At 47.0% G+C, this 12,967-nt stretch overlaps 1 protein-coding gene across 3 annotated transcripts in view; it reads right to left on the bottom strand.

Annotated features, from left to right (window-relative positions):
* Positions 1-1,312: 1,312 nt before the first annotated feature.
* Positions 1,313-12,967, bottom strand: part of KCNJ6 (potassium inwardly rectifying channel subfamily J member 6) — a 148,549-nt gene continuing 136,894 nt past the window's right edge. For all 3 annotated transcript variants that reach the window (XM_039553472.1, XM_039553476.1, XM_010411233.3), the window contains one exon: positions 1,313-2,550. In XM_039553472.1, coding sequence (XP_039409406.1) covers positions 2,225-2,550 — 326 coding nt within the window. In that variant the 3' untranslated portion in view covers positions 1,313-2,224. The remainder of the gene's footprint in view (positions 2,551-12,967) is intronic.

The raw sequence follows: 12,967 nt of genomic DNA, 5'->3' as shown, positions 1-12,967 counted from the left end.
CAGAGGGGCTGTGGAGCTGCCTTTCCCTAAAAACTCTCAGCACCCCTCGTGGGGAGCCGTGGGGGTGGTGATGGATGGGCTGGAGCACGGGGCAGCTGCTGATGCTGGGGCAGAAGGACGAGCTTGGGAAGCGCTGTGGCCAAGTGGGTGCTGTCTCCCAGAAGTGTCTCCAACCTTCACTGAGCTGCTAGAACCATCCACCCCGGGTGGAGGGACCAAAAATCCTCATCCTGCACCATTCCTTGCATCCTGGGAAAGCCTTTTAGGGGAAAATGGTCAGTGCTGAAACCAAAAAACCTCTTCCCGTCCAGCCTGACCTGCCCTGGTGTGCGACCCTTCCCTTCCCCAGGTCCTGCTGTGCCCTCCTCACCTGGAGGCCCCCCAGATCAGCCACCCTCTCTGAAAATCAGCAAGGGGCAGTTGTACCAGCAAAAAAAGAACAATAAAAAAAGGAAGAGAGGTGTGAATTTAATGCCAAAGCTATATCACAGTGCAAATTTTCCACCTGCCCACCAAGTTTCTCCTGAGGTTTATTTTTATACATATTTTTTTTCTCTTTTATTTTAACGTAAATTTTTCTGTACAAAAAAATGCTTCGGATTCTCTTCAGTGTTTTCTTTCTTCCCGAAGTAGGCAGGCATTAAAAAAAACAAAACAAAATTAAGGCTGCAGCTTCTCCTCCTGTGCTGGCAGAAAGTCTGTTCTTGGTGGGGCTGAGCTCCCCCACTCCCATGCGTGTTGCTGTGGAAGCAATGAAAGTTCTCTCTGCCCAGTGGATGGAATGTCCAGGGTTTTCCAGGGATTTACAACAACCAGGGAGCTACCTAAGGTGGAAAAACTCACTGGGGAATCGCCCACCTGAGCGTGGGTGGCAGGGTCCGTGTGTTTTCCTGGGAATCCTCGTGGAAGGATACCCCCAGGGATGCTGTGCCCCCCACGCCTCAGCACCGGCGCCGCCAGCACATGGCAAACCTCATGGACCTCTCACACGAAATCCAGCTGTTTCTTTCACAGCTGAAGTAGCTAAAATCTGCTGGCTGAGGGGCAACATTGATTTTTCAATGGCTTGTGTGGGTTTTGGCTGTTTTATATTTTGTGTAGCAAACGACTCTGCTGAAATCCCACGGTTTGGGTGGGGAGGAGGGAGGAGATTCCCTGGATATTGCACAGTGAGGATAACACCTCCACACGACACATGCTCGCTCTATGAAGAGTATACAGGAAATTCTGGTTAGCCATGAGTTTGCCACAGCCTAAATTTTCCGTTGAACTGCCCCCAAAAAAAGAGTAACCAGGAAGGGTTTTTGCCTTATTTGTAAACATTTTCACAGTATGTCAGGAGTTCTGGTACAATTCCTCTACCCTGCCCTCTCCCAGACTTTATGGCTTTTTAGAGTGAGTGAAACGCTCTGTTTGGCAAACAGTGAGGTACTCTAAATAGCTGCCAGTCTGGTACGCTGAAGAAAATGTCATGCACTAGAAGAGTCAGAGAGGGGAGGCAAAAAAAACCCAACCCAAATTAAAATCAATAGTACACTCCAAATATTTGAAGAGAAATGCCTACTCGATGGGTAGTTAGTTTTTGCATCCCAATATTTCTAGAGCTCTGTTTCTAAACCTACATTAATTACACAGCTGTGTACATTATTTAGAAGTTCTTTACTACAGTACTTTTGTACATGCGGTGTTTATTACTAAATGTAGAGAGAAATAGTTACATAAGGCATATGTACAGGATCTGTGGGGTTGCAGGTCCCTCTGCTCACCTTCCTCTTAAAGCTGCAAGGCCCATTCCACTGTCACCCAGTCTGTGAAACTGTCCTGAAATACAGAAAAACCACAGTCAAGGCCCATTGCTTTGATGAACATTAACGAGTCTTTCCTCTGAAATCCCCTGCATGCATTTCCTTTGCATTCAGGGATTGGTTTTTGTGTTGTTGATGTGAATAAACCTGGAGGGCTGCACTGGAGAGGTGCCATCAGTCCCTGCCAGGGGCAGATTCCACCATCCTTGATGGGTGTTGCAGCTTTAACCCACGCCTTTGCTGACTCTGGTGATCTCTGGGGTTGAAGTTGGGCGGGGATTTCGCATCTATAGAGTTCATTTTCTGGGAGTTACCAATAACAGGAAGAGAAAAAAATTAAAGGCGTGTCGCAGGAAGAAACAGGGAGCAGAGAGGGAGAAGACAAAGGAGGTGGTGTGGCCCTGGTTTCTCCACTGGTTCTACACTTTGGACTCATTCTCCAAGTTGGCCACATCACCGTTTCTTTCGTTTTGGTCTTCTTGGTTCTTTTCCTCCTCCTCCGTTTCCAGCTCGGCGTGTTGGTCCAGCTTGCTGGAAACAGACCAGGTCAGGGGCAGTTCTGCTCGGCTGGCCATCTCTGCCAGCTCTTTGGCACTGTAAACGGGGGTGTTGGTCTCATAGGTTTCATGAAAACTGTTGTAGTCAACCTCATAAAAGCCATCCTCCAGCGTGAGGACGGGCGTGAAGCGATAGCCCCAGAGGATCTCGCTCGTGATGTAGGAGCTGCGAGCCTGGCAGGTCATCCCTGCAAGAACAGAGAAGGAACAAGTGCTGTAATCAGGACCCACTGCTTCCCCAAGTCTTTAATTTATTCTTTTTTCTGTCTGTAAGAAGGCACATGCCAGGACAGAATGAGGTTTGACATCACATGAGGTGGAGCTTAGCAATCAACTTCAGGTGTATAAGCTGAAGTGCTCAGTCTGCCAGCGAAGATTTTAATAATAATTTCTTTGTTAGACACTGTTCTTCTGCCTGGGTTTCACCAACTCACCTGCTGCTGGGTCTCAGGTGGTGTGGGCAGTGCCCCTGCCTGGCACTGTGCCATCCTCTGTCCCCTGGCTGTCACAAACCCACACTCAGCACGTGCCCAGGGTGACAGGAATTGTCACCAAAGCTTCCCTCTGCTGGAGCCCACCCCTCATCCTGAGATCCAAGGGGTCCCTTGGCTCCCCTGAAGGTGGGAGTCACCTTTTGGTTACTCTGATCTGAGAGCTGGGCTGGTGGGCAATGCATAAACACCAATAAAACTCCGGAAGGATGTTGGGATAGTGTCTGGAGTGGAACTGGGATAACTGGGAGTAATTCCTTTGTTTCATTCTCTCCCCAGCTCTGCTGAACCTCACTTTATAGGGCAAAAATATACTGTGCTTTGTTCAGAGGTGCAAAAAAGAGGTGCTGATCCAAGCCCAGTGCACATTCCAGAGTGTCCTCTAGGTGAAGAAATTCCTGGGAATGGCAGGGATCTGTGACTTGGAACCTGCTCCATCCCAGAACCTCAGGGAAGCACTGCACTAAGATACTGATGCTCAGGAGTGGAAAAACCCAGGAAAAATGGGTTACCTGGCATCCCAGGCAGAAATATCAGGAGAAATGAATTTAAGAGGCCAAAAATGATGCCAGCTTTGATGGCTGCAGATTGTTAGCTTCGTATTACTAAGCTGGACAGTATATATGGAATATTTAGTAAATGAAATTGTTTAAGCCCTGGACAAGCCTGCCACACATCAGTTATTTAGAAGGCAATCATAAACAGTTAAAAATAATGAATTTAGAGAGCACAAATGGCAGGCTGTAGAAATGCCCATTGTGTCTCTGCACTGGTGACATCATGGAAAGTCACACGGAAGGGTCCTGTGAAGAGGCAGCGCTGGGAGTTTAATATCCCAAATCTCTTTCAGGGCTGTGAAGACTGTTCCAGGTAATTCTGCCCTCATTCTTTCAAGCCTCCTCTCCCAAGTTCTCATTTCTTCCTTCTGGTGGCTGAAAACTGCTGTTTCTCCATATTCTCACTTACAACATCATCTTTAGGAAGATATTTACCAGCTGTCACCACACTGTGACACTGCTCCAGTGTTTCCCTGCCCTTCCTGCAGTTCCTTGGACCCTGTGGAATGTTGATTTACAAGGAAAAATGTGGGAAAGCTGCTGCTCTGGACCTCCCTGCTGCAGCCAGGCAGGAACACCACCTCAGTTCTCTTTCTTTAGACCTGACACAAATATTTAAGCCTTCATTTGTCTCTTTGTTCTTCCAGGACAAGTTGCATTTCAATTCCCAAGAAACGCACAAATGGAAATACAAAGATCTTCCCATTTTCCTCCTCTTCCACAGGTGGGAAGGGTGGGAGGAGACCAAGGCCTGTGACAAAATCACCTCTTATGTTGTTTCCTGTGTGATTTTGAGTTCTAAAGGATGTTTTCTTTCCTGTGAAATCATGGAGGGAAAGGAATGTGGGAGCTCACAGGGCACTGTACATAACAGCAACCCTGTGGAGCTCCAGGCTGGGCAGAGGGGCTGGAAAGCTGGGAAAGGCCCTGGGGGTGCTGGTGCCAGCGGCTGGACACGAGCCCAGGGGTGCCCAGGTGGGCAAGAGGCCACTGGCCCCTGGGCTGGGTCAGGAATTGTGTGTCCAGCAGGAGCAGGGCAGGGATTGTCCCTCTGTGCTGGGCACTGAGAGGCCCCTCGAGGGCTGTGCCCAGTTCTGGCTCCTGCAGGAGAGCCCTGGAGGGGCTGGAGCGTGTCCAGGGCAGGGAAGGGAGCTGGGAAGGGGCTGGAGCCCCAGGAGCGGCTGAGGGAGCTGGGAAAGGGGCTCAGGCTGGAGCAAAGGAGGCTCAGGGGGGACCTTGTGGCTCTGCACAAGTCCCTGACAGGAGGGGGCAGCCGGGGGGGTCGGGCTCTGCTGCCAGGGAACAGGGACAGGAGGAGAGGGAACGGCCTCAGGCTGGGCCAGGGCAGGCTCAGGGTGGACAGCAGCAGGAATTTCCCCATGGAAAGGGAGCTCAGGCCTTGGGAAGAGCTGCCCAGGGAGGTGCTGGAATCACCATGCCCGGAAAGCAAGAACTCGGTGATCCTGCTGCTTTGGTTAGGAAAAATTGCTCTGCCTGGTGGGAAAGAGGAGGGACAATTTTCTGCAGAAATCAAGAAGATTAATTGAACTGTGTTAATTGAACTATGGTTTACGGCTCATAAAAAACAAAGCCTCCTCTGAAATGTAGATCTCCATTTTTAATTTAGGCTCCTATTCAGCAATGATTTAATTCCCGTTCCTTTTCCACAGCTGGATGAAGCACTTTCAGAGCTAGAATGGAAGTTAGGATTTTTCAAGTCAGTGAAACTAAATTATGGGGATTGAGTGGAAGGAGACTTTTAATTTTAGGCAACCAAGCTAACTTGGCTTTTTTTTTTGTTTTATTATTTATTATTATTATTAAAAATTGTTATTGTTTTGCTTTTAAATGGGAACAAAAAAGATCTTTGCTTCAACAAGAAGCTGGGACCTTGCTCCTCTCCAGAGCAGTGGCTCCTGTGCCTGGATGGGAGTGTGGCCTCTATTTATTTCAGGATGCCCTGCCAGAAGGTTCCTTTGCAGCAGAAGGAAAGGTGTTATTAATGTATATTAATTTATTAATGTTTGCCCCACACAGCCTAAGAGAATGACAGAAGAAATTCCCCACAGCTGTTGCTGAAAGGCAGATAAGGTTCACCCCCACCTCTGACTGATGAGAATTAATTACAAAGTCGATGTCACTTCTGGCTTTATTACTCTTGAGATGTTGCCCTGTGCAGAAATTTGGAGGTTCCTGCTGTCTGCTGCTATTCAGGCTCAAGCTTTGCTCTGTCTCACAGTGCCACAAGGGTTTGCTGTGATGACCCAGAGTGACCTGATGCATTTCCTCGGAGTGCACTTAATTGAAGATTTCCTGGTGGCTTAGACAATAAAAGGTTGTGTCAGGCACTCTTACCATGCAGTGTTCCCCTTTGGGATGGGAGCCATCAAAAGTAAACCACTTGGAAAAAATCAGGGGAAAAGGTTGCTTCAGAACCATGGGATCAAATCCATGTTTGGGCTGAAATGCAGGGATTTTAGTGATTTTCCAGCCCTGCAGTTTGCACACAGGGACAGCCTCATTCAGCTTTCGTTTTACTCAAGACAGGCCCTTTTTTACAACATCACCTTTTCTTTTCAAATTCCATTTCTGGGATAAAAAAAGGGCTCTCAGTGAAATGAGGGGCTGAGAGTTATGGCTCACGACTGGCTGCACCTCTGTGACAGTCACAGCGATTTCGAGGTTTGGCAATTTGCTGCTGGCACTTGGCAGGGCCAGGCAGACTTTCTGCTGCACTGAATTATTCGGGATATCCCACAGGAACGGCCTGTTTTCAATCATTGCCTGGGAATTCTGCCTCACACTTCAGCCTGGAGTAAGACTCAGCAGCAAATTGTGCATGGAGCATAGGGGTGTCCCTGTTTCTGGGGTGAGTGGGGTTTCACTCATGTGCAGGAGGACAAAATTTGGTCTGGGGTCTCCATCTGGGAGCTGAGATTTCCTCGTGCCTGTGATGCTACTGTTGAATTCCTTTCACCCTGTCTGTATCCATAAGAGCCTTTGCTGAGCTATCACTGCAGAGGTTTTGATCTACTTTGCAAAAAGTTCACTTGAGTCATGAGAACCTTTTAAAACCAAACAAAAACATGAAGTTCTTGCCCCTTATTAATTTCTGCAGCCTCTGTGTTCTCATGATGGAGCTGTGGGAATCAGGAAGCAGGAGAGGCTTTAGAGCTGAGTTTTCACCTTGTCTGGGGCAAGGGGGAGAAGATGAGAGAATTTTATTCAATCACTGTGATCAAAGAATCCCAGAACAGTTTGGGGTTGGAAGGGACATCAAAGATCTTCCAGTTCCAACCCCTGCCATAGGTGGGGAGTCTTCTCTTAGATCAGGTGGCTCCAAGCCCCAATGTCCAGCCTGGCCTTGGGCACTGCCAGGGATCCAGGGGCAGCCCCAGCTGCTCTGGGCACCCTGTGCCAGGGCCTGCCCACCCTGCCAGGGAACAATTCCTGCCCAATCTCCCATCCAGCCCTGCCCTCTGGCACTGGGAAGCCATTCCCTGGCTCCTGGCCCTCCAGGGCTGTGTGAAAAGTCCCTCTTGCAGAAAAGTCCCTCTCAATGACACCAGTACTGAGGGAGTTGGAGGAACGTGCACCTTGTTTGTAGCTCCAGGAAACCCAAGTGGATTCCAGCTTTGCATCCAAGCCCTGCTCCCGTGTTTGGGAAGGATCCCCAGCGAGGCAGAGCTGTGCTCTCTGCCCCGCTGACCCTTTGCACGCCGATGGATTCGGTGAAGGATTTGTCACTCTGCTATTTTTGGGTGTTCTCAAGAGAATGAGAAAGCAACGTGGGCTATCAAAAACAAGCCAAAGGCTTGGAGTCAAGACCCCCTGCTTGATCCCTCAGTTTTCCTGCAGACACTGTGTGGGCTTTGGCAAATCCCCCAGCTTTGCTGGCTCCGTTTCCCTGCTGTGCCACCAGGAACATGCTGAAATGGAAAAGCAGGAGATGTGCTGGCAGTAGATTCTCTTCCTCCTCTAGAATTTTTTCGCTGTCAAATTTGTACTAAACAGTTCTCCCTGGTGTGAAAATTATTGCCTCAAAAAAAAAAAAAAAAAAAAAAAAAAAGAGAGAGATTTGGAATAAAGTCTCCAGAGTGCCACCAAGTTGGTGTCAGAAACAATCCATGGGCGTTAATTGGTCCTCTTTAATCAAGCTAAAAAGAAGGAAGCAATAAGTCATGTTGGAGCCTGAATTCACTGCAGTATTTTAAAGCTGGGAGCATAAAATCATCGAATTTAGGTACAGCTGACAATAAAGCCATGGTAGTTTCAGTTTATTTGAGTTAACACCCCACAAATATATATTTTATATTTTATACGTATATAATCTCCCGTTCAGAGGTAGCAAAGGGGAATTCCCAGGGGTTCTGATAACTTGGTTCCAGGCACACCTGGAAATTGGATGTTTATCTCACCCTGAGCAACGTCTAAACCTCCTGAAAGAAGTAAAACTGCACAGGTGCCTGGGAGCCTTTTAAATATTTTAAATATCTTTGCTTCAGCACATCTGAGGATCTGGGTGTGAAACCCTCGTGCTGTGGGGGTATGAATGGTGTGGGAGAGGAAGGGAGTGAGGGCAGATGTTTTTTACTCTTACAAGAATATAAGGAGTTAATTTTGCCGGGTTTTGTTTGTTTTCTTTTTCCTTTTTTAATGTTAAAACTGGCGTGGTTTATTTTTCTTCCTTGCAAAGGATCCGTGTAATTTGATATTTCTATTTTCACGTCTCTTACTTAATCAGCCTGAGGAGCAGATCACTATATTTGAGATTTTATTTGCTGACACCATCTGTGAATGCAGCTCAGGGGTCTCCGTGGTAGCTGAGGAGGGAGCAGGGACCAGCTCAATCCAGAAAATCCAAATTTCCATGGAGTGAGTGGGCTGGAGCAGCTGCTCTGACCACCCCACCCTGTAATAAAATCACAGCTCTGCAGGAGAACACGCAGATTATCAGCTCCCATTTGCACAGAGATGAATATGCAAAGGAAACTGAGCTGATGAGAAGCCACAATTTCAAGCCAGTTGAACTTTCTGACACTCTCAATTCTACTTCTTGCTGAAACAAATAACAGGCATGAGAAAAAAATGGAGTTGATATTAAGTTAAATTCTAAACAAAGCCCAGCGTGAATCAAAGCATTCTGGTTTCATTCTGACTTCTTCAAATGTGATGTATTGTGTAATGCAACACCTAAATAAGAAAAAAATGGACATGCTTTAGTCTTTTACAGACTGTTAAAATACACATTCCCCCCCCCCCCAGCAGGAGATTTCAATGCCAGCAAAGTGATATTTTCCAGTGGCAAAATGCTGAATTAGAAATGTTTGATTTACTTGGTTACTGTTTCTCCTATCAGGAATTAAATACTGGGTAATTTGTGCTAATTTCTTGCTTTCTGACAAGTGTACCTGGTGAGGCAGAAGAGTTTGTCTGATCCAGCCTCAGATGTGCTGCCACTTTTAGCAAACAGTACCAACACATTCTCAATGAACTGCTTGTAAAGAGATGGTAATTTTACCAAAAAATTACAATTTTACTGCAAAATTACAATTCAGCCAATATTTAACCTATATTTAGCCTCCTATTCAGGCCGTGCCCAGCAAATCCTGATGTGGCTGAGCTTTGATGTTGTTTTTCAGCTGATCTTTACCTAATGGGTGATAATTACATTTTTCTGTCACCTAAATCTGGGAAATTTCTTGTATCCAATAATGCCTGACCAGAGAGGGAGAAGCTTGTTCCAGAGCTGGCACTGGGAGTCCTTGGGAATGGGGAGCTCAGTTCAGAGAAGCTGGAACATGAAGTGCCAGGATTTTGTGCTCTGCTCTGTGTTTGGATACATTTATAAATCCAGAGCTTCCTCAGACATCGGATCAGCACCACACAAGAGATTTATTTTTCCTACTGGGTGCCCACCACAGGGGGATTTGTGGGAATTGTGGTTAAAAGAAGCTGCAGCTCCGCTTTCCAAAGTGCTGAGTAAGGAGAAGACCTGTCCTGACCTTTTAAAAATATATTCCTACGAATCCAAGGGCTTTCTCCTGAATCCTGCAGATGGGATGTTCTCCCCTGTCATGGTACACTGGCATCCTGGTCCACAATTCCTTGACAGCCATCCAGGAACAGGCAGCAAGGCTCTGGTTCCAGCTGCTGCCTCCCTGGAGAAGGGTCCTGCGGGATTTTTCACTAAGCAGTGTGAGCTGAGGCACCAGCATGAGGGGCTGAGAGCATCCTGGGTGGATCTGGATGGAGCTGAGAGCATCCTGGGTGGATCAGAAGCAGGTTCCTCTCTCTCCACTCCTTGCTGAGGAGGCAGGAGATGGGAATTAGGCACATATAAAATACAACTAGGAAGTGAAGAATAAAAAACTCCTGACCCAGAAATGAGCATTTGCATCCCTGAAAGCCAAATGTGCCCTGGGCTGCTTCCAAAGCAGGTGGGCAGCAGGAAAAGGGGGGACTGTGCCCTGCTCAGGTGAGGGCCCACCTGCAGAGCTGCCCCAGCCCTGGCACCAGCACAGGGAGGACGTGGAGCTGCTGGAGAGAGGCCAGAGGAGGCACCAGGATGAGCAGAGGGATGGAGCAGCTCTGCTGGGAGGAAAGGCTGCGAGAGCTGGGATTGTTCAGCCTGGAGAGGAGAAGCTTTGGGCTGAGCTCAGTGTGGCCTTGCAGGGCCTGAAGGAGCTGCAGGAAAGCTGGAGAGAGACAATTCCCAAGGCATGGAGGGCCAGGAGCCAGGGAATGGCTTCCCAGTGCCAGAGGGCAGGGCTGGATGGGAGATTGGGCAGGAATTGTTCCCTGGCAGGGTGGGCAGGCCCTGGCACAGGGTGCCCAGAGCAGCTGGGGCTGCCCCTGGATCCCTGACAGTGCCCAAGGCCAGGCTGGACATTGGGGCTGGGAGCAGCCTGGGACAGTGGGAGGTGTCCCTGCCATGGCAGGGCTGGCACTGGGTGATCTTTAAGGTCCCTCCCACTCCAAGCATTCTGGGATTCTGTGAAATTCACTTGGCCTTGAAAAAGAATAGAACATTTTTTGTGAGGGAGCTCTTCCAAGATGGCATCCTTCAAGGAATGTGCACGGAGAGTCAATCTTTTGTGGAAAAATAAATGGTTCTATCCTACACAACCCTCAGCATCTGCACCTCTCCTGGGGAACGGGCACTCAGCACCCAGTGCCATGGGACTGACACTAAAACAAGGCATGTGTGGGCACTGCTGAATTCCCACTAATGGGAATTCATGCCAAGGGATGGTTGGGAGAAAAACCCCTTTCCTTGGAATGGTGCTTGCTGCGAAGGAAGCGTTTCCTGTGACACTCTGTACCTGCTGCACACTTGTGCTGTCACTGCTGGGGGACAAACATTCCATTAAAATAGAAGTGTGATCCATTCCACCACTTCTTCCACACCTAATTCCAGTCTGCCTGTTTGGATGGCTTTTGTTCCTCTCCTTAAAATGCTGAACATCCAAGGTTTGCTCCGTGCTGAACTTTCCCGACTCGGAGCTTTTTATATAAAAATGTCACATTTTCCTGTGGAAATGCTTGTGAAGCCAGGATTAAAGACAAAACAGCGTGAACATGCAGCTTGGCATGCTGTAAAATCCAGGCAATAAGGCAAGATCAGGAGCTTTTTGACAGCAAAATCTGTGAATCACCCACCAAATATTCTGGGGGTTGTTTCGAGGTTTGTGGCTGAAGCCTGGTTGCTGTGAGAGCAGAGGGGGAGATGAAAGAGAGCTCAGGAGAAAGCACTTGTTCCTGCCAGGCAGATGCTGGTGAGAAGTGATGCTTGGAAATGCAGCACGAGCAAAGGTTCCAAAATCACTGGGATTTTTTGGGAAGCAACAGCCCAGTTCCGTGGGGTCGCCTGGGTGGTTTCGTAACGCTGCATCCTTTTAGGTGGGCTGGGACAAGCCACACGTGGGTGGGTGGTGCTTGCTTTTAGAAGAGAAAACTTGAAGAAATCAGCTTTTCTAAAGATATCCCGCTTTCAGAGATGATGTTTTTGACTTCTGTTTCACCTGAAAGAGGAGCAAGAGGACTGGGGGAGATGAGCTCCGTGGTTTGCAGAAGAAAGCTCTAAATCCCAAGCTCTGGGAGGAGGAATATCTGGGCTGGTTTTGTTGCTATTTTAAGTGATGGGCTTGGATAGTAGATCTTAACCCCTTTAATTTTCTTAGTGGGAGAGAATTTAAGCAACCAAGCATTTGTTCATGTCATTATTTAACATGATTGATCCAGCCCTTTATAAAAATCTCTTTAAGGGAAACCATTAAACACATTAAGCTCAAAGTTCATCTGACACAACAACGATCTTTAATTAAAATTTAAATGAGGGTTTATTGATATCTTGATCATAACAAAAGACTTAGCCAATGCCAGGCTCCCTGCAGCTCTGAGTTTTGATGAACTTTTGCAGGCCTTCTTGCAGTTCTGCACAGAAAATCATCTGCGCTGTTAAAATCCTCCCACTGTGTAGCAAGTGGGTTTTGAGTTTTATTCTGAGTTGGTTTTTTTTCAGTTCATGGGATGAGACTTATTAAGTTGATGCTTTCAGGTTAATAATATTTGGCTATCTGACAACTTGAGCAGCATCTTTTTTTGAAATGCAGGAGGGAGCAGAAAGTGGCTGCCTGGGGGAATGAGATGCAAAATCTTTCACTTCTGAAACGCTGTTTAATATTCAAGTGATGTCAAATTTTATTTCCATATTTTATCTTCTTGGCATCCCATCCAATAGTAGGGACTATTAATACATCTGCTGGTAGATCAATGACCATTTTAGAAAAATTAATATTCGCCTGGTTTTAATTGACTTTGGTTTTATCAGAGGTGGTGTGGAAAAGCTGATTCGGATCTTTAATTACTGCCCACATTTAGCAAAGGGTCCAATAAAGGAGAAGAGCAGCAGTAGGGTTGGGATTTTAGGGAAGCTTCAGTTCTACTCCCCTGATATTTCTATTCTGGGAAAAAATAGGAACAACACATGTCAGGCTCTGGGCTTTTCAGTCTGCACTTTCTTCAATGCTTGAATTCATTTAAAGTAGGGGAAGAGGGGACCAAAAACCAACAAAACCCCCAGCAAAACTTTTTTTTTCTATTTCTTCATATTTAAACTAATAATACTTAAACTAATTGTTTCTGGAGGAGCACAGACAAAGCAATCCATAAAGAGATGTGTCAGATTTTCCTCAAACTGTTCCAACTGCTGATGGAGCAGAGAAATTCTAAATTTCTTTGACACCTGCACCTCACTTACGGAAGTAACAAAGAGTCATTAGGACTTTTTAATTCTCCTTCATTTGACAAAAATTATGTCAGATGAAAATTTTGAGAAAAATCTGTTGGTTTAGTAAGGAAAACATAATGAACTTGAGAAGAGTGTGTGGGGAAAGGGCAGCAAGGTGAGGGTGCTCACACCCAAACTGCAGAATTCCCAGGGGAGAGGTGCCTGAGATGATGGAGAAGAGTCTGAAATTCAATGAGGGGTCTTGCAGAGCAGGAAAAACTTAGTGTGAAAGCCTCCATAATGTCAGCTCTCCTGAGTAATTAAT

The sequence above is a fragment of the Corvus cornix genome, chromosome 1, assembly GCF_000738735.6.
Source record: "Corvus cornix cornix isolate S_Up_H32 chromosome 1, ASM73873v5, whole genome shotgun sequence".
In the NCBI taxonomy this organism is placed as follows: Eukaryota; Metazoa; Chordata; class Aves; order Passeriformes; family Corvidae; genus Corvus; species Corvus cornix.
Note: the sequence above shows the minus strand (reverse complement) of the source record. Positions and strands in the feature narration are given on the sequence as shown.